This window comes from Leuresthes tenuis, unplaced genomic scaffold, assembly GCF_036924035.1.
Source record: "Leuresthes tenuis unplaced genomic scaffold, fLeuTen1.0.hap1 SCAF_2, whole genome shotgun sequence".
NCBI lineage: Eukaryota > Metazoa > Chordata > Actinopteri > Atheriniformes > Atherinopsidae > Leuresthes > Leuresthes tenuis.
Window position 1 is genome coordinate 38,897,696 of NW_027325356.1, and position 27,285 is coordinate 38,924,980.

Below are 27,285 nucleotides of genomic sequence, written 5' to 3' on the forward strand. Positions count from 1 at the left end.
ACCTAATCCACCACTGTCCTTGGTCTTCTGTAGGGTTTTTAAACTAATACGTGGTGGTTTGTTTTTCCACAGATAATTGGAGATACATGAATCTAGTGACTTAAACCAAGTAGTGGATGGTTTTATGGGGATCGTTGAGAACAAGTAGTTAACTTTTGGTAGTATCATCATTTTAATGGTTGCAACTCTCCCCATAAGTGAGATGACTTTCAACGAGTAAGATCGTCCTCTACTGTCTTTAATAGTCGCGCGTAATTTAGATTTGTTAGCTCTGAGAGCCTAGTGGAAATGTTTATGCCTAAATATCTAATATTTCCTGACAGTAAAGTGATTGCAAGTATATTCTGGAACCTACAGTTAATGGGCAGAACTGTGGTCTTAAACCAGTTGATAGAGTAGTCAGAAAGTGCTGAGAACAGACTTGATGTGCTCCATGACAAGCTGTTCAACCCATTTCATGAAGATGGGGGTGAGTGCAACTGGACGGTAGTTACTGAAGCCGGAGGGTGAGGACTTCTTTGGTACCGGGATGATAGTGGTGACTGGCACTTGGGGACAACCACCTGACTCAGTGAGGCGTTGAAGACGTCTGTGAAGACATCTGCGAGTTCCCCTGCACAGTCCTTCAGTACATGGCCAGGTATGTTGTCAGAACCAGAAACTTTGTGGGCGTTGATCCTGCTGAGTGTTCTTCTTACACTGTCCGTAGACAGTTTAATCACTTGGTCGCCTGGAGGAGGGGGGGACTTCTGTGCAGGCGTGGTGTTCTGTGCCTCAAAGTGAGAAAAATCCATTCAGCTCATTTGGCAGAGAGAGGGAGCTGTCACAGGTCTGCGACAGGGGTTTGTAGTCCGTGATTGAATGTAGCCCTCGCCATAGGCTGCGTGAGTCTCTGCTGTAACTGAAGCAGTGGGCTATCCTCCTGGAGTTTTGCCTCTTAGCCTCTCTGATGCCACGTGACAGGTCCTTGGCCCTTGCTGTCCTCAGGCCAACCTGGTCTCCTGCTTTGAAGGCAGTGTTCCGAGCTTTCAAAAGCCTGTAGACTTCTCATGTCAGCCATGGCTTCTAATTGGTCCGGACAGTAATGGTCTTGAGGACTGTTACATCGTCAATGCATTTGGTGATGTATGCAGTGCTAGAGTCGGTGTACTCCTGGAGGTCTGTGGTGGAGTTGTGGGAGGCAGCTTGCTTGAACACCTCCCAGCTGTTGGAGCTTGGGAAACACAGTCTTGGGGTTAGCATGATTGAAATCCCTGGCCAAGATGAGGGGAGCATCTGACTGGGCTGTCTGCTGCTCACTGATGTGGTCACAGAGTAAATTCAGGGCCTCACTCCTGCGGTTGTTGTTGGAGTTTGGGGGAATGTACACGATCACGGCAGCTGTAAATTCCCTCGGCAGGTAGAATGGCCGACACTTCACGATCATGAGCTCCACTAGCTAACCATGTTCTGTTTATACCCTAAGGTACATGCAAAACAACACCTATGTCTTTAGGTGTTATTTTCTTCATATGGTTTCTGCAAGGAAATTCCAGACATCTTGGTGCTATCTTGACATGTCATGAGTTTTCTCTAAACCGCCTAGTACCATATATATCAAGACTGACCCTTCCAAGGTGAGGCAGCATCAATCAGGTCTGGTTTCTCCCTGAACATACTATCAGTAATACAGTTGCACTTACTGTGGTTTATATCAGGTCGTTTTTATACTGTTTTTATAAGGCCGCTCATTTTATTGCCTTACCCAAGCTTCCTTCTGCTCAGAAAACTGCACTGTCTGGTTTTCACCCACAAACTAATGGACAAACGGAAAGTCTTAATCAGGAGCCAGAGTCCATGTTACGTTGTGTTACAGGATCTAATCAGACCTCTTGGAGGGAATTCTTGCACCCTGGTCTAACAGCCTCCTTCGTTCCCCTCTAAGGAGCATCACTTAGCTCTCCCCTCGAATCGCTGTCGAAGGAGACTCATGCTGCCCTCCTTGGAGAAGTGGAACTCAAGATGCCGATCAGCAGAGGTCTGAGAAATCCACTTTCACTATTCACTAACATCCCTCTCCGCACTGAATCCATAAAGCTGTCACCTTTTTTCATTTGGCCCTTCGAGATCAAAGGAATCCTCAGCCCCACTGCAGTCTGATGAAAACTGTAATAATGTGGAAATGACGTTCATAGATTGCCGCTAGAGGGTGCTGTTTGATGTTTCATGGGATAAGTGACAGATTGTGTTGAAGAAGCTAAACAGTTCTTCAGTGAGGCTTGATGTAGAAGAAGAAAATGAATAAATGCACCAGGTGTATGTCTGTTCAGTTAACAGACTATATAAGTTACTGGAAGATACAACAGTGTCAGCCAAGTTGCTACACCCAGGCACCATGAAAATTCTCAAACACTCAGATTAGACTGGTCTGACCTCTAAAACCACTGCAAATCATCACACCTCATGTTTCTGACTGGCTGTTTTCTCACTAGGCAATACTAAAGCTTTTTTACTTTGACATTACAGTGATCTCTCAATTTTCATAACTGCTGACATACTCTCTGCGTTTCTGTACAGAAATGTTGGAAGACTTGTTTGATTTAACCTTTTGTCTGTCAAACCTTTGCAGTATATAACGCAAAAAGCATAGAATTGATGTTAAATGTATCACTTTTTGCAGGGAAATGTGTTTTAAGACCAAAGTCCAATACAATAAAATGTGTCTTTCCATAAACTCCTTTCTAAGCCACTTTTTCTGAAGTTATGAAAAAGAATGGTCTTTTGACATGGTTACACAAATCAGGAGACTACCTGCAATGGGTTTTGTTGAATGTAGTGGGCACATATTATACATCCAATGTCCAGTACCTTGTGAAGTAGATATGGTGCATTTTTTGCTTGCTGACAGTAGGGGGTGCACCTTTCTATCTGATCAGTAAATACATGTACCATAAACTTAAGAACACTTTGATAGTTACAGGGATTGTTACAGGTTATGAATTCATTTCCATTGTCAAGATTCTTTCCTGATTATCATAAGCCAAGACTCCAGGGGCCTCGTGTACAAACACTTGCGTGGATTTCCTACTGAAATATGACGTACACTCAAACCAAAATGCCCTCCAATGTACAAAAATATCTGGATGTATCAATGTGTGCGCACGCATAAATCCAAGCACATTTCGTTTGTACATCCAAATCAACGTGGAATTGAGCGGAGTACCCGACTCCTCCCTGTCCACACCCCTACTTAAATATGCAAATAATATTTAAATGAGCCCTGCACCTGCAATTCCCCTCTCTGGACGATCAGAAAATAAAGTAAAAAGAATGAGCAAGACGGGAAAAAAGAGTAACTTAACGGAAAGCGAGACGGAGGTGCTACTTTCTGAAGTGGAGGCCCGCAAAAATGTGCTCTTTGGCACGCTGTCCTACGATATAAGCAGCAAACGTAAGAGGAGTGAGTTAGGAGAGCATGAGCGAGGCCTTTAATGCTGTGGGGTCTGAGAAGCGCACACAAGCAGAGGGGAAAAAGAAGTGGTCAGATGTTAAGGTGGATGTGAAGTGGAGACTGGCTGCCCACTGCCAAAGTGTGGCTAAAACAGGCGGGGGAGGCTGTTTGAACAGAGAGTCGGCACAACTATGGGTGACACTGCTGTCTCAGGGGTGGTAGGTGTGGGAGTGTGGGTGACTCTGATTACCCCCAAGGTAAATATCTATGTATTTGTGCAACTCGCAACAAATGTGTTCATACAGTAACCTAGAGCAGAAGTGTGAGAAAAGGTGAGGCTGATTAAGACATTTCACACTTTATGCACGGGGTTATTAACATTTGCACACAGAGACAATCAGGGGCTTGTTAGAAAGATCTTAAGCTGTTGTTTAACCAGCAAAAAACAGCAAGTTACTAACTTTAACCACCAACTAGTAATGATGCTGTGAAGACGGGATAGAAATTGGGGGTGCATATGCTCAATGCACATCACAGGGAATAATATTAGGACAATTACACGAATAAAGTTACTCACCAAGAAGCCACCCATCGCGCACAGTGCCAGCTTGTAGTCTGTTCCCAACAATTCTGTTACTGAATGTATGCATCGTGCATTGAACCAGGCCACCTCCACAAAGCAGTCTCTTTGTGGGGGTGGCCACAAAGAGACTGCTTTGTGGGGGTGGCCTTCCAGTCTCTTCGGGGTAAGTGGGACAATAGAAGGCTTCGCAGAGAAAGGAGTGCTGGTTGAGACGGATAGCGTGTGTAATACTCCAATATTTCCAGTATTAAAGGCAGACAAATCCAAGTACAGGTTAGCACATGATTTGCGCCTGATAAACGCGATTGTCCAGGATTGGCCAGCGGAGGTGCCAAATCCTTACACACTCCTCACCAATGTGCCTCCTGATGCAAAATTGTTTACAGTGATTGATTTGTGTTCTGCATTGTTAAGCGTTCCTCTGGCTGAAGAATCTCAGTATTTGTTTGGATTCACATATAGAGGTAAGAAGTACACTTACACCAGACTTCCCCAAGGTTTTAAACATAGCTCCCATGTATTTAACCAGGTCCTGCAACAAGACCTACAGGACCTTGCATTGCACGGCACACTACTTCGCTATGTAGATGACCTTTTACTGTGCTCACCAACTCTGGAGGATTGACACCACGATTCCATGAAAATCCTCCAGAGGCTGGCAGAGGGAGGGTGTACAAAGTTTCAAAATCTAAACTTCAGTATTGTCAACCTAAAGTAGAGTACCTAGGGAGAGTCATTTCACAGGGAACTATTGCTATTTCTCCATCCCACTTGGAGGGAGTAAGTAAAGCACCATGTCCAAAAACAATTGAGGAAATGATGATCTTTTTGGGGATGACAGGATTCAGTGCAGATTAGATAGAAGATTATGCAATTAAGTGTGCTCCTCTGAGAGAAATTATGAAACAAGCCAAAGACCAAAGATTGAAAGCACCGCTGAAATGGACAAACGAGGCTAAGTTAGCCTTTGAAAGTTTGAAACAAGATCTGCAGAAAGCACCAACACTGGCAACACCAGATTATGAGAAACCATTTGTCTTGTACGTCTCCAATAGACACAACATGCATGCTTCTGCAGTGCTGATGCAGGAAACGTGTCGTGGTTGCAGAAAACAAGCTATTGCTTACTACAGTACAAAATTGGATAATGTTGTACAAGGATGGCCACCATGTTATCAAGGGTTGGCAGCAGTGCAGTATGCTTATGAGAAAGTTTCCACAATAACAAAGGGATACCCAGTCATCATCTTAACACACCATAAGATTTCAGAACTAATAAATCAGGGAAAGTATGTTGTGACTCAGGCAAGATGTTGGCAGTTTATGCATCTTTTGACGTATCCACATGTGAGAATACAGAAGTGCACAACATCAAACCCTGCAGATGTCATTTCACTTGAGTTTGAAGGACAACCACACAAGTGTGTAGCAGAAACCATGAGGTACACTAAACTAAGACCTGACGTAGAAGCAACTCCACTTGTGCAGGCCGATGTTACCTATTTTGTGGATGGATCATGTTTCAGAGATCATTTGGGTAATCATGCAGGTTATGCAGTTGTGAAACCAGAAGGGGGAGACTTTGTGACGGTGAAAGCTTAGAAGTGTGAAGAGCCACGTTCGGCGCAGTTGGCGGAACTGAAGGCATTAACGGAAGCATGTATACTGGCAAAAGGTAAGGTTGCAAATGTGTACACAGATTCTGCATATGCTCATGGTATTTGCTATTTCTTTGGAGCAGTTTGGAAGCAGAGAGGCAGAGACGGAAGTCCAGTGCGACATGAGGACCAAATAAAGGAGTTGATTGCAGCCATGATGCTCCCCTCGAAACTAGCAGTGATAAAGTGTCAAGCTCATCGTAAAGGTAACAACGCTGCTGATGGAGCAACAAAAGTAGCATTGAGATGCCAGCTGGCTGTTCTGGCACCAATGGCGTCACTGGAGCCAGCTGTCACTCCAGAAGACATCATTTTAATGCAACAGGAAGCAGGTGTGAGAGATCACAATGGCTGGACGCGGAGAGGTGCCACAAAAAACGAGAAGGGATTGTAGACATCACATGATGGTCTCCTGGTGGCACCAGTGGCTCTGTTGACAATGCTGATTTCTGATGTTCACAGTGTGCATCACTGTGCAAGGGGAGAGGTACTGAAAAAGGTAAAACAACAAGGATATTGGTCACCGTACATGCATGCAATGGTTGATGAAGTGTTGGGTCAGTGTGAAATCTGTCCACAGAACAATGTGCGAAAGGGTGTGAAGACACCAGTGGGACACATTCCAGTGCCAGAAGAACCCTTTAAGTCATTGTTCATAGACTATGTAGACATGATTAAACCAGTACAGGGTAAAAGGTACATGCTCGTGGTGATTGATCGTTTCAGCCGATGGGTCGAAGCAACTCCATCCAAGGATTTGGGAGCTGAGACAGTGGTAAAGTTTTTGGTAAGGGAAGTGATTTCTCGGTTTGGCATTCCATCGGAGATTAGCTCAGTTAATAGCTCAGCGTTTGTGCAGAAAGTTACATTTTGCAGCAGCTGCGGATCAAGCAGCGCTGTGGGGTCGTGTATCATCCACAGAATCAGGGAATGGTTGAGAGAATCAATAGGACCTTGAAAGTAAAACTGAATGAAATCTGTGCTTCAACTAAACTAAACTGGGTGGATGCTTTGCTCCTTGCACTAATGAGCTATCATATGCAGACCCATAGGGTCACGCACCTAACACTGCATGAAATGCTAATGGGTCGACCCATGCCAGCACCTCAGTTGAGGGGTCCCTTTTAAGGGCCCTCACTTGAGCAGTTGCAAACAGAGTTTAAAGCTTATATGAAACAACTAACTGCTAGCCATAGAACAATCTATCTACAGGAGAAGGCCAGAGATTTGGATCTCGAACAGCTGGTTGAGAAACCAGTGGTACCAGGCGACCAGGTGTACAACAAAGTGTTCCGGGGGAAGTTGCACGAGTTAAAACGAGAGGGGCAGTACACAGTGGTGTGAGCAATGCCAACGGCAGGTCAAGTGGAAAGTAGCAACACATGGTACCACTTGAGTCACTGCACTAAGGTTCGGGTCAGTATGAAAGAAACAGACAAGGTTAAGTCCAAGGGAAAGGATGAACAAAATGAATGTGTTAAGATCTCTGACATTGATGAGCATCCAGGTGTGGGTGTTGGCAAACAGCATTCGTCCAAGAGAGCAGAGTCTGGAGATGATGGACAGGATCCCACAAACAGGAGGATCTGGAAGGGGTCCCGTGATGAAGCCACACCAGAGGGGAAGTAGCCAGACTGGGTCAGATGAGTATGATGCAACAATACACCCCCACTCAGACTATGACACACCAGAAACTTTGCCAGCAATACAAACTAGAATTACACGTGAACATACATCTGAAAGGTTTAAATTACTGTACATTGATGGGGAGGAGACGTGGATCATGGTTCCAGAGGAGGAGACGACCAAAACACCACCTCTGGACATCACTATGAGGGTGCAATCTGGTGAGACCAAGTTGTTCTCAAGACAGAGAGAGTTTGATCAGAACAGATGTAAAGAGGGAAAGATTTGCCAAGATAGTCAAGGAGGACTTGATACCATTATCACTACAGGACAGAGCAGTCGCATTAATCCAAGAACATATGGAGCTTACATGCACATGCATAGACAGAGAGACAGTGTAACTGTGGAAGAAGGGTTGTGGAAGAAGGCAGCACAGAATATGTGTTATAGATGGGCATGGTACACTACATGAGAACTGATATCGACAGTGTCTCATATGCGCAGATGCTCCAGGATGCCTGTTGTTGTTCCAGAACGACACACTTTCAGGGACTGTGCAGCGGTCCAACAACGGGAATGCCAAGAAGGTAGGTTCACATCACGAAAGAGTAAAGGGTCAGTGTTTGAGCTTCCTATGTGTGGTATTGAGTGCAGATTGATGATTGGGGCAAAGAGATTGCATCAATTTTTCGAGAAAGAGGAGGGCCACAGATGGGAGTCTTCCTGTGTGGAATTTAATCTTAGTACAACACAGGATGGGCCCCCTACTGATTATAGAGTAGATTACAATGGCGAGTTTGAATGCTTTACAAGTGGTGGATTTACTAGTGACAGTGGAACACACGTAGGTAATACTACTGTTAAGTGCAATGTCACATGGGTTTTGTCATTTTTGTGCGTACGTACTCTTTGTTCATGGGGCCCCAGGTCACCATGTTGGTCACTATGTTTCACAATAATTCACTAGTAAAGTCAGCTGTTGCGTAGAGGTATTCAGGCTGCAAAAAAACTTTGCATTCTTTGGAATGGGACGATATGGGTCATGAAAAAAAAATCAGATCATGGAACCATAAAATTTTGATTTAGAATAATAGGATACTGCCTATGATAGACCTAAATTATGAGCGAATGTCATCAGTATCATTTCCTTAAATCTGCCTAAGCCCACACATCATGCCACACACAACACAACAACAGCAATACGACCCTTACTGTCAAAGGTGTGTAGTGTAGTGCTATATACGATGAGTAAATTGAACTGTGTGTGTAAATGGTAGCTTTCACTAAGCACAATGAGAATACAATAGGGACCAGAAATACAAGCTAACACTGACAGCTGATGAAAGAGGCAGCTATTGTCAGACCATTCTCTGTGTAATACATAGCTTCCTGTTACATTTTAGAACAAATGGCACAGAATTTAAACTGATGTATTTTGGATTAGCATTACAATAAGCAAAGTTTATACATTTTTAATTACAGCTTCAGGCTTTTCAGAGTCACAAAGAAGCTGGAACTTATCTCAACTGCCACAAGGTGAGAGGAAGGACAGGTTGACAGCTATAGACGCTCACCCTCACTTCTACAATCAGTTTAGAATCACCAATTAACCTAACTCACATGGATATTTTTAGGACTGTGGGAGTAAGCCAGAGTAACCGGGGAGAACCCAAGCATACACAGGGAGAACATACAAAGTCCACAAAGACAGACTCCATGATTCCAACTGGGAACCTTTATGATAATATTTCCCATTTGGAAATATGCCAAAGGGAGTCTTTTTCTGCAAAAAGAACATTAGTTTCTGATATGATTGCATTTTGAAATCTCTTGAAATAAAGAGGAAATGCTTTAGTCCGAGAAGCTCAGTGAAATGTTTGAAGGTGATGTAAGTCAAAACCATAATGTTGCACAATTTACTTCTTGTTTATCTGAAATCTGATGGTTTAAACTAAGCAATCTCTTACTTTCCTATGGTCTGCAGTTAAGATATCACTTTCATGTGTAGCTGCATAAACATTTTATTATGAAAAATACTATCAGTCAACAAGCACTTTTAAGGTATCCGATGTAAAAGTCAATTTCTCTGGAATTGTACATTGAATTTTTGCATTTTTTAGAATTTAATTGATTAATTGTATTTAAATAATGTCACTTGTCAAGATGAAATATTGTTTAAAATCCTGATCTCGTACTCTGTAAGAAAGTCGTAAAGTTAATGTAGCTTATTATTACTTAAGATGCCATCATAAACATACATGTTGTTTTGGGGTACGATATTTTGAAGTTTTGAGCCTTGAACAGTAATGTTTGGGAAAATATCTGTAAAGTCATATAGTATATGTGTCCATGAAAAATGGCTTTCTGTTTTGGCATATATGCAATCCAGTCAACACAGTTTGAAGACTTGGAAGCAGCACACTGATTCTCCCTAAGTGTAAAGGGGGAAGTTTAAAGGGGAAAAAATGCACCTGAGTGACTCATAAAATCAACCAGTAACCACAGAGGATATTCTTATGTCAGGGACAGGTGTTTTCTTCCTGAAACACTTGAATCATGTCTTTATATCTTGCCCAAAGGGAATTTAGTCAAACAGGTTTGACACCTGTGGTGGAAATTTAGTAACGCACAGAGTCAGTTATTTTCTTCTGAGGAGATAAGAGGCTTTAATAATAATATCTTGCAAGAGAGAACAACACAGTACAGAATACAGAGTTGCTCTGACCACTGAGGCAAAAACACACAGTTATATTGCCCGCTCATCACGTCATCTGTCTTTGGGTATAGCTGATTGTTCTTCTAACTTTCCTCCCCAACCATCAGTTGAGGTTACCCAGACACAGTCGTAAATACCAGCCTAACCCTGTCCCCCCTAAAGTGCAGCTATCTCATTATAACAAGCCCACCATTGTAAAGAGGAATTTCAGAAAACAGGGCAGGGTGATACCTTGCAGCTCGGTCATTTGCAGGTCATACACAGTAACACTCAATACAATGTATATAAGAATTAATTTTCCATTACACACCACAGTCAAAGCTGTGGCTCATTGCCATTGAGTCTGAACAATATCTAAAAATATGTCTAGGTGAAGCACTGACATTCCCTCTGTGGAAAAGAAAATAAGAGCGTAAACATATTTTAGATTAAAGGATAAAAAGGTGTGTGGAATGGAGGATTTTGGTGGGGATTGTTTTCTGAATTTTACTCCATGTCAAGGTTGATGAGGGAAAAGAGGAAGTTCCAGGGTTGTGGTGGTTCATCTTTATTTACCAAGAGATTGCTACTGTGACAATTCAACATAATTCCAACTGTGAACCACTACACCCAGTAAATGATAAACCCACCACTGACAAACACAGGAAAAGACAGATTCAGTGATTAAATCAAAGACCCTCCATTCAGCTGAGCTGAGATGGCTTTTCAGTGTCACCTACAAAATTAGTTTAATTCCCCTACATTACCTGCTTTGCTTTGTAATATATCTATTCTATTCACTGTAAAACACACTCTATATGTTTTTTTAAATAAGAGTTATAACTTCAGTCCTAATACTGTGTGCCTTTTTGATCACATGACCCAAATGAATAACATCCAAATTTATGACAACATCCAATAGCTTTGTTATTTTGTTACAATTTGGTTTTTATCATTGTGTAACATTTTGTTCGCAGTGCACAAATTAAAAGAATTGATCACTAAACAATGTTAAGTACAATTATCAGTACTGAAGACTCATCAGATAAATATAGTTATTTAATACAGACTAATTAAATAAATTGCTAGAGATAATCAGACTCTGTAGGTCTGTCAAACCTATTTGTAACAGCAGGAAATGTGGAGATACGTTACAGTCTACACATCAGTTCTGTTAAGAGACGGGTGGGGGGTATACTATATATCAAATGTATTAATATAGTAGACATTTTTTGATGTAACTATATTTTTCCCTAAAGATTGCTGATGCTTCATTTCTGGAATAGTAGTTGATTCCATGAATATTCAAGTTCTTCACGGTTAGAAATAAGATGTACTTTAATTTTTTAGTTTAAGCGATAAAGTAGGTTAATATGTAATTTGTCAAGTACATTTTCAAGTATAGTAACTAGATGTTCATAATCCATTTCAAAGACAAAGGTAAAACTGATTTTCAGTTCAAACATTCACTTTACAGTTCATACATTCCTATTTACACAAACTTTGACAAACATACTGGCATGGTATAGGAATTAAATCTTTATGTAGTTGGGTAAAATGCAGTCTATCTCATTCTATTAAAAATCCACTGACCATGCACATAGTTATCAATTTTCACAATAATGAAAGAAAAAGGTGCAACTTCCCAAAAGTAGTGTTTCTACATAATATTAAAGAACTAGGAGACAATTTACACAGATAAAGACAGTATATACAAAACATTGCCTTGCCGTAGTTGAGAACTGGCTCAGACTTCATACAGCTGCACAGTATTGTATCAGTATATCCTCATACAATGAGTCCATGTTTAAGGTCAAACGTCTTGTACCAGGTTTTGTCTCAGCACCCTCGATGTGTCTCTGTTCAAAGCCTAATATGCTCTGGTTTGAGATAAACATATGTGGACCAGGACTCTGTCCACCTGCTGGGATCATGATCCTTATCATTCTCCTCTGCTTCCTCCTCTTCACTGGACCCTTCCACCTCATCTTCATCTGAACTTGTCTTGCCGGTGCTGTCCCCCCTCAAACGGATCTTTTCTTGGGTTACTCCCTCTGAACTTAGAAGACTGGAGTAACACATGGTGCATACCCTTAACTGCTTAGTAGGGTGAATGTGTCCGATGACTGATCTTTCCTTGGAACAGGCCCCACAGACCACAAAGCCACACTTTCGACAGTGATGTCGACGCTGGGTCACAGTAAACTTGCTGGAACAACGCATGCAGATGGCAGAGGCCTGGTCAGGGATCCAGGTAACTGCAAAGATTGTCCCGAGACTGCGGTTGTTGTTCTGTAGCAGTCGGACCTGACAATCTTTTATATGTTCAATCCAGGCTCGCTTCTCCTCGTACGAAGCAGCTGCTACGTAGAAAGACTTTCGTGGGGTGCGAATCAACCACTGGTTCTCCATTTTATTGCCATCCTCCAGGTCCTCCAGCTGGATGTCCTCTGAAATTACAATGAAAAAAAATGACATATTAGGGCGTTAGCACCGTCGCCTCACAGCGAGGTGGTTCCAGGTTCGATCCCCGCCTGGGGCCTTTCTGTGTGGAGTTTGCATGTTCTCTCTGTGTATGCGTGGGTTCTCACCGGGTCCTCCGACTTCCTCCCACCGTCCAAAAACATGCATGTTAGGTTAACTGGTGACTCTAAATTGTCCTTAGGAGTGAATGTGAGCGTGTGTAGTTGTTTGTCTCTGTGTGGCCCTGTGATGGACTGGCGACCTGTCCAGGGTGTACCCCGCCTTTCGCCCGATGACTGCTGGGATAGGCTGAACAAGACAGCTGAACAAGACCACAGACAGTTGGAAGTGAATGCATTCACTTGGCGTTGGCTTATCCTCATTAGTTAACACACAGTGTCTAATTGATTTTTGATGCAGTTTTCTTTTCTAGTTGGATTTAGTGCTCTGCAGAAGAGACGTTACTCACCTAAAGGGATGATCTGCTGCTTTTTGTACCATCTGCCGCTCAGAATGATGCTGCCGTACACAAGCACATCATTAAAGAGGAAAAAGATTTTAGGCTGCGGCCCCCGGCGGCTCTGCTTCTTTAGCCTGCCCTCTCCAACCAGAACCCGTTCTGGCTGAAACAGCGTCTTTCCTGTTGGCCCAAATGAGTTCTGAATAGCTTGGATCCGTCCACGATTCTCCTGAGCAAATGTCAACCGTTCCGTCATGGTCTCTGTCTAACAAGTCAACAGGAGTGTTTACGCTGCAGCTGCTGATAGTTGTTGATAGCCCCTTAAGGTTTGATATCTTGTGTTTCTTTTGCATTTCTAACAAGACAAAGAGCCCTGCAGAGGTATTTATACTCTTAGCTTGCACTGATAAGATGGGGCTTTCCAAAGAGGTAGAGGTTTAAGAAACACATTACGCAAGAAGCAAGAGAGGCGTGAGCTAAATTTGAATTCAGAGAAAAACAGTCCAGAAAGTCTTTGGGAGACTTCTACAGACTAATACCATAATTTTAGAAATACTGGTCTTTGTTGCTGTGCAGCTAAAAATTCACTCTATGTGAGTGTTATCTATTGATCACAAAGAAGGGACTGTACTGACAACAAAAATAGATCTACTTACACGTGGGACACAACATACCTGTGGCAGCAAGCTTGGTTCATTAACGAAATGTCAGTTGTATTTAGTGAAGTTTTAAATAAGTTTAGAGTGAATTATTTTATTAAGCATGGCAAAAAAAGGGCAAAGAACAAAGTCAGGATACCAAAACAAAAATGTGAAGAAAATGGCATTCATTTTGACAGCATTATTTCTTTTTATTGTATAAACAACCACAAATTATACCAATTATTGCTCCACTTTATTCAAGATCACTAGTGGGTCAGTGCAGAACAGTCGGAAAAATACAAGATTGATGCAGCCCTGAGGATTTCGGGATTCATTCTATTATCTGTACACATGCTTTTCATGTCAATTTGGGGCCTGTTTCTGAATGTCATAATTCAATTAATTTAAATTTTATCTATATAGTGCCAAATCAAAACAAATGTCATCTCAGGATGCTTAAAAGATACAAGACTGAAAAGGGGGTACTTTCTTTTTTTTAGATGCACCTTTAATGCGAGTGCCTTTGTAGATAATAATTTTACTGACTTGGCTAAATCAATCTTGAAATATTATTGACACCAATGTACAATATTAGCATCCAGTACTAACACATAGTGGCCAGTTATTTTTAGTCTCTCAAATATAACAAAAATAAGCCTGAAATTCAAGATTCTGCACTATTGACTAATGAGATCTGAGGAAAACCCCGCACTGCTCTTTATTAAACCCTGAACAACACTGTTGTATAAGGCTTTGTCAGTGTTAAAACTATTGTCAAGGTTAGCTTAGCAGAGTGGATCAGTGGTTTGACCACTTTTCTCATCGTGGGAGTTAACAAGGAAGTCCAAGTAGCAATGACGTTTCAGTGGTTTTTACTTACAAAAAGTTCTCAGACAGCAGTGTTACACATTCTCTGAAAGAAAACAGGAACAAAGAAGCCCTGAGTAATATTTCCTATGACAAGAGAAGTGTGCTATCACAACAAATGCCTTATCCATCCCCCACTTTTCTAAATCAGATAAACAAAGCATTTCAAATTTGAACAAAAACATAAAAAACTAAAAAAAGTCATTCTCTGCTAACCAAGGGTTGTTTTAAAAGATTAGGTAAACAGCTATTCTAATGAAAACAAGGATGCAGATTCATTTGCAGAATGTTTTTAGGTTGCGCACTCAGTTCAGTAAAGCTGAACGGAACAGAAGAGTGTTTGGAAGAGACAGAATGGTGCAGAGAGTGGTGTGTTATTACTGCCTTTAGAAATACTGTGCCAACAGGGTAGTGGCCTTCATGTGACAGCAACAGATGGCAGGGCTGGGGAACTGATTTTTAACAAGGCCCTAATACAAAACATGAACCTGCACTTAATCTCTTTGTTCTTACAGTTTAATGTCTGGTATGAGTCGATGTCCAACACTGCTGGATCCAACACTTGTCAGCTCAGAAGCATCTTTTCATTATCTTACAGCCATTGAAAATCCATGTCTTTTGAACTGCATACCTTGTAATGTAGTATTTCTTGCTGAGAAAACCTTGTTAACACCATCAGAGTTATGTTCTCAGATCTCCCAAAGCTACAGACATTACACACTGGGTAGATAGAACTGGTCGAGTATTTCCTGTGGCAAGATTATCTCAAGCCTGAAAAACTACTGGAGTACCTCTTTAAAAATAAGGTGACAGTATGTGATCGTATGGCTTGTTGTTGGAGCGCCTGAATGACCGATAGGAGCAGAGGGTGTAGGATTAAAGTCTCTCCTGCTGCAGCACATAGGATGCTGTGGTGACACAAAGTGCCTTCAAAGGTCAATGGTCCCTTTCACTTTAAACTTCTTGGCAGAGCGTTCGCTGGCTCGCTGCTCAAACTTGCTTCCATAGATGTATGAAACGAAGCCTTTGATCTCGACAGCAAACACACTGTTCCTCTTAGGAATCACTGTCCAAAAGCAAACAGAGGCATTAAGAGATTAACAAATGTGTTAATAATTGTCATCGTATATACACTGTCACATATTGCAGACAGCCCATAGTTTTGTAGTTGAATATTAACAATACCAGTCTTTGACTTTAATACAACCTGCTTCTTGTGGGTTCTTGTAGGTAATACACATGAAATTCTATTCAATCTTAAACTGATCAGTCACAGCCGGGGAATCTTTTTAAACTACGTCTTCTACTTTTCAAGAGGGAAAAGCACAGATGACAAATTGCATTAGTGATAGCTCACCAGTCTGCAGAGTACGGGAACACAGAATCTCATTTAATTGCATTAAGTACACTCATTCAGTTGTTATCAACTTCCCCCGATCCCTTTTGTTGTAGCAATCCAAAATGTTTGCTGTTAAAAAGGTCAACATGTTCTTCTGTTATGTAGCTTTGTGCAAAGATAAGACAATTTCATTAACAAAGTCAGTGAACTACGGGGTAACTACAGCTGTTGTAGCTGACTCACACGTCAATAAGCAAAAGCAAAACATTAGCAGCTCAAGGAAAGTTGTGAGTCACATCCAGGCTTCTAACCTTTCAGTTTGTCCTCTTTGGTGATGATTTTGAAGACATGTTTGAACTCTTGCACAAGAATCCCTGTCGTCCCCACGTAAGATGGACATTTAGATCGGACCACTGTAACAGTGAAAACACAGTATTGTTACAGCAGTGAGATGCTTTTGGGCTTACAGACATGGACTCACATACATGGATGAATTTCCAAAAGTCAGACTGCGACACAACCCGTTTCAAAAAGTTAAAGCTTGTGCATGTCAATCAGGCTGAATTACAGTTGTGTCTTTTTGTCAAGAACATACAGAAAAAAAATAGTCCATTTTGTTAGAGTGAAATTAAAACTGGGGAGGTGAATACTTTTGTATGAGCATGTAGTGTGGTTTGGATTGCTATCATGATCTGTATACCATAGAAAATATAGAATTCAGTGTGAGACTATGTGTGCCTATATGTTTTCTACAATTTTCACTTCCTAGAAATTTGAAATAAACCTCACCTTACCAAAAAAAAGATTTTTCAAATGCTTACAGAAACTCGACCTCTTCGCACGAACACATGCACACACACATGCACACACACACGCACGCACACTCACATACAGTGGAACAAAGGTGAGTTGGGTGAAATAAAGACCAAGTTCCTTGACTTGATGAAACTTGTTAATGCAATAAAGGCTTTTTCTAAATGTTAAAATGTGACTTTAGCCTTTGGGTTTGAAAAATCAAGCAAATGCAAAAGGCTCTTAAATCTGCATTCTTTTGTTTGGCCAACAGGGGGCACTCTTCTGTCTAGTATAAGAAGTATGACTGAGTAGATCTCTATGAGAACTCGGTACTTCTCAATTTATTTTTTACCTCAGCAAAAACATTATCCTAATTATTTGCCTAATCAACACAAGACATGATGTGTGAATAATACAATGATCTCTCAACAATGAAAATCTTGTAGTCTAAACTTGGCTTTAGTTTTACCAGCTAGCACCTCGGTGTTATGTATGTGCTCCACTGTCAGACAGAACTCTGTCTCTGCTCTCCTGACTTTCAAATTTCGCACTAGGTTTTCCTTAATCTGCATGTTGATGATATGTGTCCCTCTGTGTTGGATCAAAACTTGTGAGATACTCTGGGCTGATTTAGACACGACACAGGTAACCTCAACCATGTCTAGTAAATCCACACGAGGTCTTCGTATCGCTCTGGATAAAAATTAACTCATAGAAATGAGTTTGCATTCTAAAGAATCACAGTGTTTCATAATATACCTTAAAACATGGGATATTGTTACTGACTACAGTCACTAGGATGTAAACTTCAGAGAGAATTTTAAATCCACCTGTGATGATGGCACCGTGGAAATCTGCCTTCAGAAGCTTCTGCTGCACAAACTGAGGGCTGCTGTAAAAGATCATGAGAATGATACATGTAATAAAACATTTTTTACAGTGAGCAATTAATAAGGAAAGGCAACTAATTTACCTTGTTGGTTTTAATCCACTGCACAGGTCAACAATGTACTGTCTCCAGAGTTGATGTAAAGGCAAGAAAAGCTCATATCTGCAATGAAAATACAATGACAGTGATGCTGGGGTCATAAGAAGATCTAGAAAAGCAAACAAACGAAGAAACACTGACGTCAGTTTTAAACAGAATACTGAGTAACAGACTGAGTCACAGTAATGCAGAAGTTCCTAACAGTTCCCCCCTCTTCTTATTGAGCACAGTAAGCTTTTGAGTCATCAGACTTCTGACCAACCTCTGGTGTTCAGCTTTAATCTGGAAGATCTTCTTGGCCCTTTTCTGACGTGCATTTAGTCCTTTGGCTTTCTTGCTGTTTCTCTTAGTTTTTTCTTTCTTAGGCTTGGTGTAGCCCAGGATCACAGCCTTGTGAGTTAGCATGCTCTTCAAATCGTGGCGTGTAGGCTGCCGAATGCTGCTCTTCAGGAATGCCTCGGTGAACGCTGCTGCCTTAGAGCTGCTCTGAGGCTGGAAACAAGACAATGTATCCTGAAAATAATTAAAAAATGAAGACCAGTCTGCACAGTCTGGTCAAACTCTCAGTTTAGTGGAGCTTGTTTGGATGGAAAATCAATCAAATAAAAATAATAAAAGTAAATATACGAGTTGGCAATGTCAACATTTTCCATTACTGGAAGGTGTGCTGGATGTAAAACACGCACCAAGGACAGTTTACTGCTTTAGACTTAATCTGTCATCGTGCTGCAGCTTTATTTGCCAACATATACATAACACACTCAACACACCAATGTTAAGCCGTCATCAGTCTGCTTTTAGAAATGCAAATCTGTAGAAAGTTTAGAAAGCTTCTACAACCAATGTCATGATTATTTCAAAATCAAACTACTGATCATTTTATGGATACAATGTCAGTTCATAGTGAAAAGTCACCTTTTCAGAATCTTATGTTTTGTTACTTCCAACCAATAACCCAAAATGGCCTATCTGCTTAGAGCACAAAGTAGAGAGAGAAAATAAACAAATAAGTAAAGGAAAACATAAAATACCCATGTTCAACAAAGAGAAAATGTCATCAAATTAGACTAAGAAAATAAGATTACTATGAAAATAGTTGGATAGGAATCACATGTTGACAAGTCAAAGTGATCATGGCCATGCACTAAATCTCATGTGACTTTCTGTAAAGCTACGTTTTGGGGTTATTTGAGGTGATAGAGAATATGTGGATTATGAAATGCACAGTAACACTGCATAAGATATCTACTGGAGAGCATTTGCTTACCTCAACACCAAGAACTGTAACCATCTCTCGAGGAATTGTGGATCGAACAAGGGATTCTGTTGAAAGGACAAATCTGGTATCAGACACGACAGAACTGGCCATTACGGCAGGTAAAGAGATCTGCCACAACAAGCTAAACAATATCAAGCACTCCCAAGCACTTACCATCCATCATTCTCAACAATCTATGTTCAGTTTAAGTGAAGGCTTAGGAACTACAATTTGCTAAATAAATGATGCACAGTGGTGTGTGAACATATTAGCAAAACTTCTTACTTACTTTGACTTCTTACTAATACATACATTGTAATAATATTACATAAGTGACCACTGACAGCAAATTCTATTTTACATTTTAAAGTGTCTCATTAAATTTTGACCATGTCTGAATGTGTATATCATGTCACTGCGTTGACGAGTCCTTACGTAAATTTGTAAAATGGAAAACAACACAATGGCCTGTGAATGATTTAGACTTTAAATGTCTGTTTTACAAACAAACGTGGTTCTGTGGCGGTGATCTCTTCACAGGCTCAGACCCATTTCTTCTGAAAACCATGAACCAAATTGAAGCTCTTCCATGCAGTCTATATATAGACAAGATCCAAAAGTGTAGCTTCCCTCTCAAGGCCCAGTGAAGCTCACTGAAGATGGACAGGGATGTAACTTGCATTGGAATTCTTTGTCTGACTACAAAGGCCTCTCATTTTATTTTGCTAACAGGTTTCAGGATAAAACGTCACCTGAGAGCTAGGGAAAGACAATGAGAATGTGTATTTGTGTGCTAATCCAAAAATGTTCTCCCTATAAGAAAAAGTAGATTTGTTTTAGGACAGTAGGACATTAGCCGCATTCGGACAGAGACGTTCTAAGAACTGTCCACCTCTAATTTCGTTATAAGAACTGCCCTTCCCCAGGGAAACAGTTTCATTTTGCATTTGCACGTGAGTCAGGGACCTTGACAGAGACTGATGTGACGCAACCGCCTGCGACAGACGTGTTACTTTAGCGCCACACTCAACAGTTCTTAGAACTGCATTCTTAGAACGTCTCCGTCCGAATGCGGTTCCTGCCTCGGAGAAGGAGCTAAAATGGTTCTAGGAACTGAGGGCCGTGGTCCCGAGTTCCTGTATATCGAATGCGCGAAAAAACAGCCCTATTCCTGAAAAGGTTCTAGGAACTGCAAAAGGTTCCTACAGTGGGAATGTGCCTAATGACACTGATGGCAGCTAGGAACTAACTAGTACCATAACCTTTATACAATTCTGAAGTTACATAACAGAGGTTTTCTTACATGTCAAACTCTGTGACTGCCACACAGGTAATCCAACACCTAGATTTACAGTATGGCCACATGGAAACCAAACTGCACATACGAAATAACAAGTACCAGAACAACTGTCAGAGAGGCCGAAGAGAAGGCAATCCAGTCTGACTCGCTACTGCAGCACTGTCAGTGCTGGGCTTTTCTGCCACTCTACTGAACAACAAACATCATCATTAAAAGTGTTATGTAAGAGAAACTCCTTCTACAGCTGCTACATTTAACGTTAAAGCTGCTTTGCTTCCTGGCATGTTAAAAATGTCATACTTAATAATTAACAAGCTTGTCTTGTAACTGTCTGCCAACTCTTTTCTGGACAGGTTGTGTACAGTGTTTATTTGGCTGCTGAAAAAAAAGGCTGATTCATTCATTCAGAGAAAATGAATTAATGCAACTGTTTGCTGTTGAGTGGAAGAAGAAATCAATCCAACACTAAGAATCTTCATCCTAAGAAAAACAAGGGAGACACCCCAAGAGGTCATTCATCTTCTTTACTTAAATAGTTTAACTGATAAAGAACATACAAAAGAAAAGCAGAATAACAGCATAAATTATGAAAGGACAACTGCTCCCCCTCTTATTACTCTGCAATACTAGTGTTCTTTTCTAATATTGGACCAGTACTGTACAGTTTTATCACCACAGTTTATGTGAATAGGGCTCAGAAATAGGGGGATTTTCATTTCTCCTCACCATGTCCAGCTGCCATTCCTCTGGTGTGGTGAACCGTTATGTTTCTTTTTAAGCATTATATGTTGTGAGACTTCGTCTGCTGCCTCCATCATAATAAAAAATATAAAGATATTTAAAGCCCAACCATCACAGCTGTTTTGAGGCTTTGGGACTATTTTCTTTGTCGAACGTAGTTCAAGTCTCAACTATAGGCAACAATTTACATTTACATCAGGGCATGAGAGTAACATGATTTTACATTGTGTACTAACATCATAAACTCTTCCAGTTAGACTGAGAGTTTCTCGGAGGTGTCCCACGTGGTAAACTGACCACAAAATAACCTTTATGAGAGATATAAAGCATACGTGTGAGACACGAATTGTGTTTAGACGTTAACTCCGTTAAAGAAAAGGCTGTGACTTAACCTCCCTCTCCCAAGCACTTACCATCCATCATCAGAGTGTTTCTGGGAATGTAACTAAATTGGAGACTCTTTTGGGGTCCAACAAAGTAGAAATAACTTTAAAATGTTTTCAATAAATCTGCGACTCTCTTCCTTCCTTCCTGTCATTCTTCTTTTTGTTTATTTTTCCAGTGTCTTCATCTTTGAAATGTCGCACTACTGCCATCTTGTGGCTGTAGTTACCTCCTACAGTGACTCTACAGTAGACTCCCGCACAGATAGTGTAAGTACACAAAGTATAACCTCCCTCATGTGTAGTGTCAATGTCTTTGTGCTTTTGCTGCCACTGTCAGTGTCTGCAGATTTCTGCTTCTGTTTGTGTTATTTTTGTTTTTCTGATTTCAGGAATTCTATGTTCAGTTCCCACTGGATCTCCGTTTCATGCCCTGTACTCGTTTAATTTGTTGTTTCTCGTTTCATTTCCATTCAACTTTGTTTCTTTGTTCTCAGTTACTTCAACTTTCTGCTTGCTTACTCCATCCTCAACCATGGTTAACAGTAATACCTGCATGTATACCTGCTTTATGTTTGTTTTTAACTTGTTTAACTACTTTTAGTCTACTCTGGCATTGTCTACAGTGCCCCTTTCAGTGGGAAACAAAATGACTTCAGTGCCTTCTTCTTGTATGTATTGACAAGGATCCATAAAGCAAAACCTGGTGACTGGCTATTCTTTGTTTGAGACTGTGCAGGCAGTGATGAAATTACAGATTAGGAGTTATTTTTATTATTTTCAAAAGACATCTGAAATAGCATACAGCTCAACAATACATTAAGCAGTTTACCTGTCTGGATTTTTTGGGACAACATCTGCAGAATCTATTTTCTCTTTTTCGATCCATTAATCCATGTAAAAACCTGTACCTGTACCATAACCTTAATAGTTTCTCCTATCTGTCTAACTTGCACATCAAATTTGTGCTTTATTTTCTGGCTTGATTTAAAGTAATTTCAAATTGAATTCAACATTTGTAGCATTCACAAGGCAATTGTAGGCCTTATTGTGGTTGGACAAGAAAATAATTTTATTCACTCCTGCGTCTCTGGCTGCTGCATTTCCTGTCCAGACAAAACTTTGTTCCCTTCTTTATAAAGTGATTCATTCCATATTGAATATGGTATCTTATTATTTTATTTATCTATAACCAATACAGCACAATCTCTGCACAATGACAAACATACAGTTATGTATATGCCATTTTTTTCTATCTTACCATCCTTGCTACTGTAACATTGTGAATTTCCCCCACTGTGGGACTAATAAAAGACTATCTTATCCGATCTTCCCTTTTGAAATGTGCACATTTTTGACATTTACTGCTGATGTGTACTTACTTGGATGACAAAAAAAAAACTTGAAAAGACAAAGAGGCTGCTATGAGTGCTGTAAAACTTGTACTGGTGGGTGTGTTTCCTGGTTTCAGGTGGACTTTTATTCTTCCATGTTGTCTGGGAACTGTTTACTTTGTTTAGTACATTTCAAACACAAAGCAATTAAAAGTGCTTTACATCAGCTAAAAGGAGAAACATAACAGCCTATATGCTAAGGTTATCTTTAGGAGGAGGGATATCGTGTTGCATCCAGTGTTTTACTTTCTCAGGGTACAGGCATAGCAGATCTTTAGGAGCACAGTCCAGAATGGAAGAGTGTTTCTTTACTAGACCTTTAGAAGAGACCTTTATGATGATGACACTCAAAATTTCTATGTGTAAGAAACTGTTGCATCAGGTTATCCTCCATGTTTTTAATATGCTCCTTCCTGCCACGCTTGTTTTCCTGCTACTATTCGAGCTTTAGTCTATCTAAACTCTACTAAAGTCATGTACGAGGAGTGTGTGTGTGTGATGTGTTACATCCAAGGACCTGCTAACACTTAACGAGTAATCATAGTGATAGTGATACTAAAAAAAATTAAATAAAAGCGAATGAAATTTGTTAAATATTTATTTGAAAACATTTTTTTATGAAAACAGCCATACTTCTCTCAGTTAAAATAACAAAAAACTTCTTCCTCAAAATAAAATGCATTTTAACTGTGTTTTCATAAATACCAAAGCACAATATGGCTTCTCGTTCAAAGACGAGGACTCTCACAAGGATTGAGCCTTTCCCTTTTTCCCCTTTAAATAATTGAATTCTCCACAGTAGATATCACTGCACAAAGACTTGGTTTGTGCTTATTTTACTATCACTACATTCCATTATTTGGATGATGCTAATCCAGCATGTGGTCTCCAGCCTCAGTGGAACCTGCACTCTCAGACTATATTCTACAATTAAAAGCCTCTTTCACACTGCAACTCACTCACTAAATGTCCTGGGATTTACATATAATAATGTCTCTAGTCTCACATATAATCAAAGCAGAACATTTGAGTGTAAAACACCATACTAATTTTAACCAGGGGATTTCGTACTCGGCCCATGTCCGTATCTGTCTATCATCAAAGCGTGTCAAAAACAGATAAGATTTCAGTGTAACCTGATTAAACGTTTGACTATGGGTCAATGAGAAATCACTGATAGTTTTTTGGTGTGGAACCATAAAAAAAGTTATTCTGCACATTGCAAGACAGTAACATTTTGTAATGTAAAATGTATAATAATATGAAATAAACCCTGAAGAAAAAGGGGCTTCAAAGTGTGCATTTCTGTACTCTGCAAATTAATGTACGTTTCCTTGTTTATGGCAGATTTCTTTCTTCCTTGTAGCATGGGTTAAACATTCACAACAAGCATCATCTGCAGTAACTTCCTAAACAACCAAATTCCCCATATTCTACATGCAGCAGCAAAAGTGTCAGAACAAACAGTGTGAAAATCAATCTAGAAGACAACTTACAGCTTCAGCATCTACTGCAAATCGGCAAAACCAGTACTGGTTAAATAACTTGTTTTTGACATGTTGACTATTTCTTGATGCTTGGTTAGACAATTCAGTCATTTCTAACTAAAGAAACTGAGAGGCAGATGGCCTAAGTGACAGGAACATAAACATTACATCGAAACACTTAGTCTAATTTGATGTGTTTTCAGATAGCCGGATGCCTCCACTTATGCATGGACTGGTCTTCAGCATTTGTGTTTGAATCATAAAAAAAAAAAAAAAACTTGCATGAAGAAGAGCAGCTGTGTGAGGGTTAGGGTTCGATTTGTAGATATTCTTAATTATACACTCTTTTAAAGTTTGTTATTTTCTTAAAAACAGTTTTGTAATAATTTGTAATAACTTACCATGCTCATAGAAAGATATAATCATTTAGCTTCCAATTATGCTTTCTTGATTGTAGAATTTCATTACTGTTGTGGAATTGTGGCTGAAGGCTGGTCAGGCCTTTGGAGCTGATCATTACGAGCAAACTGAGCTTTTCAAGGGAGGTCTGCCTCCCTTTTGATTTAGACGGAAAACTTCAATGAGAGGGGGCTGCACAGAACTTTAAACATGTTTCAGTAAACCACAATAGAGAATTGTGAAAGATGTTCAAGTCAGACCAGATTTTTAAAAAGCTGAGATTTTGTACTGGAGTCCCTGAATTTAATGGCATATCTTTGTTAAAAGAAGGCCCATATAGGTTATTATTTTTCAGATCTCATTAGTCTAAAGAACTAAAACATCCTAAACTGAGTTTGAGGGTGATAGACCTCTCCCCCCCCCCTTTTCTTCATGTCACAGTTTGATAGATTTTTGTTCACTCCCACTAATTAGACTAATAAAAGCTGTGTAGAATATACATCAGTATGGGTCTGGCAGTCTTTTGATAGCTGACATTGGAGCTTACGGAGGTATTTTTTCTTGCAAACATAAGTCATAAAAGACAAAATTGCTTTTTACTTGTTTAAGTAAAAATATTTAAAAGCTATGAACAAGTTGGCAGACTTGAATTTTGATCTCTGTGCCTCCACTGCAACATTCTTGAAGGGTTGTCTTGACTTATTACTGCTAGTATGTGCTGGTTCTGTGTGTGCCTGTGTGCCTGTGTCACCAACGAAGGTGTAAGTGGGGGTGTTGGTGTAGCTGACAAAGTAATTCTTCCTCTGTAGGTTCTTGGATCTGCTCTCTGCAAAGAAAGAAAAAAACATATACAAAAAATAATTGAGTGTTATCTATGGCTTGAATATGACCTCCTAAAATGTAAGCTGAAATAGGTTTAGTTTTTAAAAAAAACATTTTTGCCTTTAATGGACAGGAGAGAGACAGTAAAGGGGTTACAGAGACAGGGGAACAACAGCCAAGATTTGAACCAGCGATCACTGCAATGTGCTCAAACCACTCAACCACCAAGCACCCCAAAAAAAAAAATAAAAAAAAATAAATCAGTTTTGACCTACTTGAACATGAGCTGGACAGATGTTTCATATCTAATCCTCTCCACGTCGGTAACAGAGCATCTGTGACTTCGGTCCCACTTGTAGGTGAAGTTCTACAAGAAAACAAAGACGAATGAATTTATATTTATGAACAATTTAAGATTTTTCTTGCTATCAACATGTCACATGAACAAATAACAAAATTCACAGACTTCTTTTCCCTATTTATAGCTCCAAGCTCATTTTTTCTAATGATGACATCACTCTATAATTCCAACGTAAAATCTTTTTTATCAAAAGCCACTAAGGAACTTACTGTAGTTGTTTGCAAATCTTACAAATAACATTGTCTACAGACCTTAAGAAAAAAAAGGTTCATTGGAGGGAGGTACTACAAACTTAGCCTTGGGCAGCACTGGATATTTCAGCGTGACAATGACCAAAAACACCACAGCAAAAGTGGTGAAGAAATGGTTAGCCGACAGAAATATTAATGTTTTGGAGTGACCCAGACAGAGTGCCGATTTGAATACAGTAGCTAAAGATTAGGGTGATAGCAACTAAGTCAAAGAGATTACAAATTACAAAAAAGAAATTCACAGCAAGCATGTTTATTGTGGAGCATTACTCCACTGCTCTCAATGCTGTGTGAGTTAAAGTAGATAAATTGTCAGTTTATGTATCTGTGTTGCATCAGTGAACTGACCTCTAAGATAAGTGCCACAAACAAGTTGACCCACATCACAGAGGAGGTGAGCCACCAACAAACAAAGTAGACTTTGGACCACCTGGAAGACAGAAATCATCACGATCATCAGCATCTTCATCACCGTAACCAAAGTGACAACAACAGCTGTGCATGTAATGGTTTCTTACTCAGTGGTGTATCTGCTGTATGCTTCCATGAAGGCCTGCCAGTTGTTGACTATCATGACATCATACAGCAAAATGATTGCTGCCTGAACAAGCGTGAGAGATCCAGAAGTCCACAGAATTAGAACAGTACATAATTGGAATACTACTGAGACTTAGTTTATAGGAACAAGTGTTTTTTTTTTGTAATTTTGTCTATACAAATAGCAGTAAAACAGTGTCAGTAATGAATCCATCACTTGCATCAAACAGGTTATAAAAGGTTATAATAAGAAGTTCAAAAGTTCAGAGCAATTTAAAAAAATAATCTAAATCCAAAATTGATGCATTCACCATACACTACCTACATGAAGGATGAAACACAACAAACAAGCCAACAATCAAGACTCACACCAAAGTCATCAAAATTGTTTGACCAGTAGCCCAGCTGTTCATATGTGCCACACTCCATGCTGAAGTTAGAAGTGATGTTCTCCGTGGAGGAATTGGAGGGCACACTGGAACACACACACCCACACATTAATACACACGGGTTCAGTCTCCCTGTGTAAGAGGACACACTCCACTGGCCTGTTATTGTGTTATATGACATGCAATATTCCACAGAATAATATGTTTCATACTTAACGTCAAAGAACCAATTGGAAAACATGGAAGAGACTCTGGCTGATTTTGGGTCCATAAGAGGGGAAATATATCGCATCACCACTTATTTTTACTCAGCAGTGTTTAATCTCATTGCAGATGTAAATGGACTATAAGTGAACTTCAGTTTCACATAAAGAATCATTAAATACCTACGATATGATGCTGGGGGTGCTGTAAAGTT

General features: G+C 40.1%; 4 protein-coding genes and 1 pseudogene across 5 annotated transcripts in view; 2 read left to right on the plus strand and 3 right to left on the minus strand.

Moving 5' to 3' along the window:
• The window catches only part of LOC140302299 (uncharacterized), a 334,032-nt pseudogene that overhangs the window by 206,563 nt on the left and 100,184 nt on the right, over positions 1-27,285 (plus strand).
• The window catches only part of pcsk6 (proprotein convertase subtilisin/kexin type 6), a 171,998-nt gene that overhangs the window by 68,099 nt on the left and 76,614 nt on the right, over positions 1-27,285 (plus strand). The gene's annotated exons all lie outside the window — the stretch shown is intronic.
• On the minus strand, positions 11,408-13,402 carry plekhf1 (pleckstrin homology domain containing, family F (with FYVE domain) member 1). The gene is made up of 2 exons (XM_072381050.1): positions 12,925-13,402; positions 11,408-12,442 (listed from the first exon to the last, which is right to left on the minus strand). The coding sequence occupies exons 1-2, from the start codon at positions 13,169-13,171 to the stop codon at positions 11,856-11,858; spliced, it is 834 nt and encodes a 277-aa protein (XP_072237151.1). The 5' UTR covers positions 13,172-13,402; the 3' UTR covers positions 11,408-11,855.
• On the minus strand, positions 14,412-21,390 carry pop4 (POP4 homolog, ribonuclease P/MRP subunit). Of its 2 annotated transcripts, none has more exons than XM_072381032.1 (7): positions 21,258-21,390; positions 18,813-18,868; positions 17,808-18,037; positions 17,531-17,608; positions 17,388-17,449; positions 16,074-16,175; positions 14,412-15,489 (listed from the first exon to the last, which is right to left on the minus strand). In XM_072381032.1, the coding sequence occupies exons 1-7, from the start codon at positions 21,265-21,267 to the stop codon at positions 15,353-15,355; spliced, it is 675 nt and encodes a 224-aa protein (XP_072237133.1). In that variant the 5' UTR covers positions 21,268-21,390; the 3' UTR covers positions 14,412-15,352. The 2 variants fall into 2 exon arrangements, with proteins under 2 accessions (XP_072237133.1, XP_072237132.1); XM_072381031.1 differs by having other exon boundaries at positions 17,808-18,058.
• tpcn2 (two pore segment channel 2) overlaps positions 23,239-27,285 on the minus strand; it is a 29,411-nt gene continuing 25,364 nt past the window's right edge. Inside the window, exons 21-25 of the mRNA XM_072381037.1 lie at positions 26,848-26,953; positions 26,460-26,542; positions 26,290-26,371; positions 25,605-25,696; positions 23,239-25,333 (exon numbers count right to left, since the gene is read on the minus strand). Coding sequence (XP_072237138.1) covers positions 25,255-25,333; positions 25,605-25,696; positions 26,290-26,371; positions 26,460-26,542; positions 26,848-26,953 — 442 coding nt within the window. The 3' untranslated portion in view covers positions 23,239-25,254. The remainder of the gene's footprint in view (positions 25,334-25,604; positions 25,697-26,289; positions 26,372-26,459; positions 26,543-26,847; positions 26,954-27,285) is intronic.

Bases quoted from the DNA above. Each gene is read 5' to 3' on its own strand.
- plekhf1 (XM_072381050.1), bottom strand. From the start codon at position 13,171: ATGACGGAACGGTTGACATTTGCTCAGGAGAATCGTGGACGGATCCAA. The intron at 12,443-12,924 runs GTGAGTAACGTC...TTGTAATTTCAG, and splicing joins GCAGCAGATCATCCCTTTAG to AGGACATCCAGCTGGAGGAC.
- pop4 (XM_072381031.1), bottom strand. The intron at 17,609-17,807 runs GTTGGTCAGAAG...TTTTCATTGCAG, and splicing joins ATTAAAGCTGAACACCAGAG to ATATGAGCTTTTCTTGCCTT. The intron at 15,490-16,073 runs GTTAGAAGCCTG...GCTTTTGGACAG, and splicing joins CAAAGAGGACAAACTGAAAG to TGATTCCTAAGAGGAACAGT.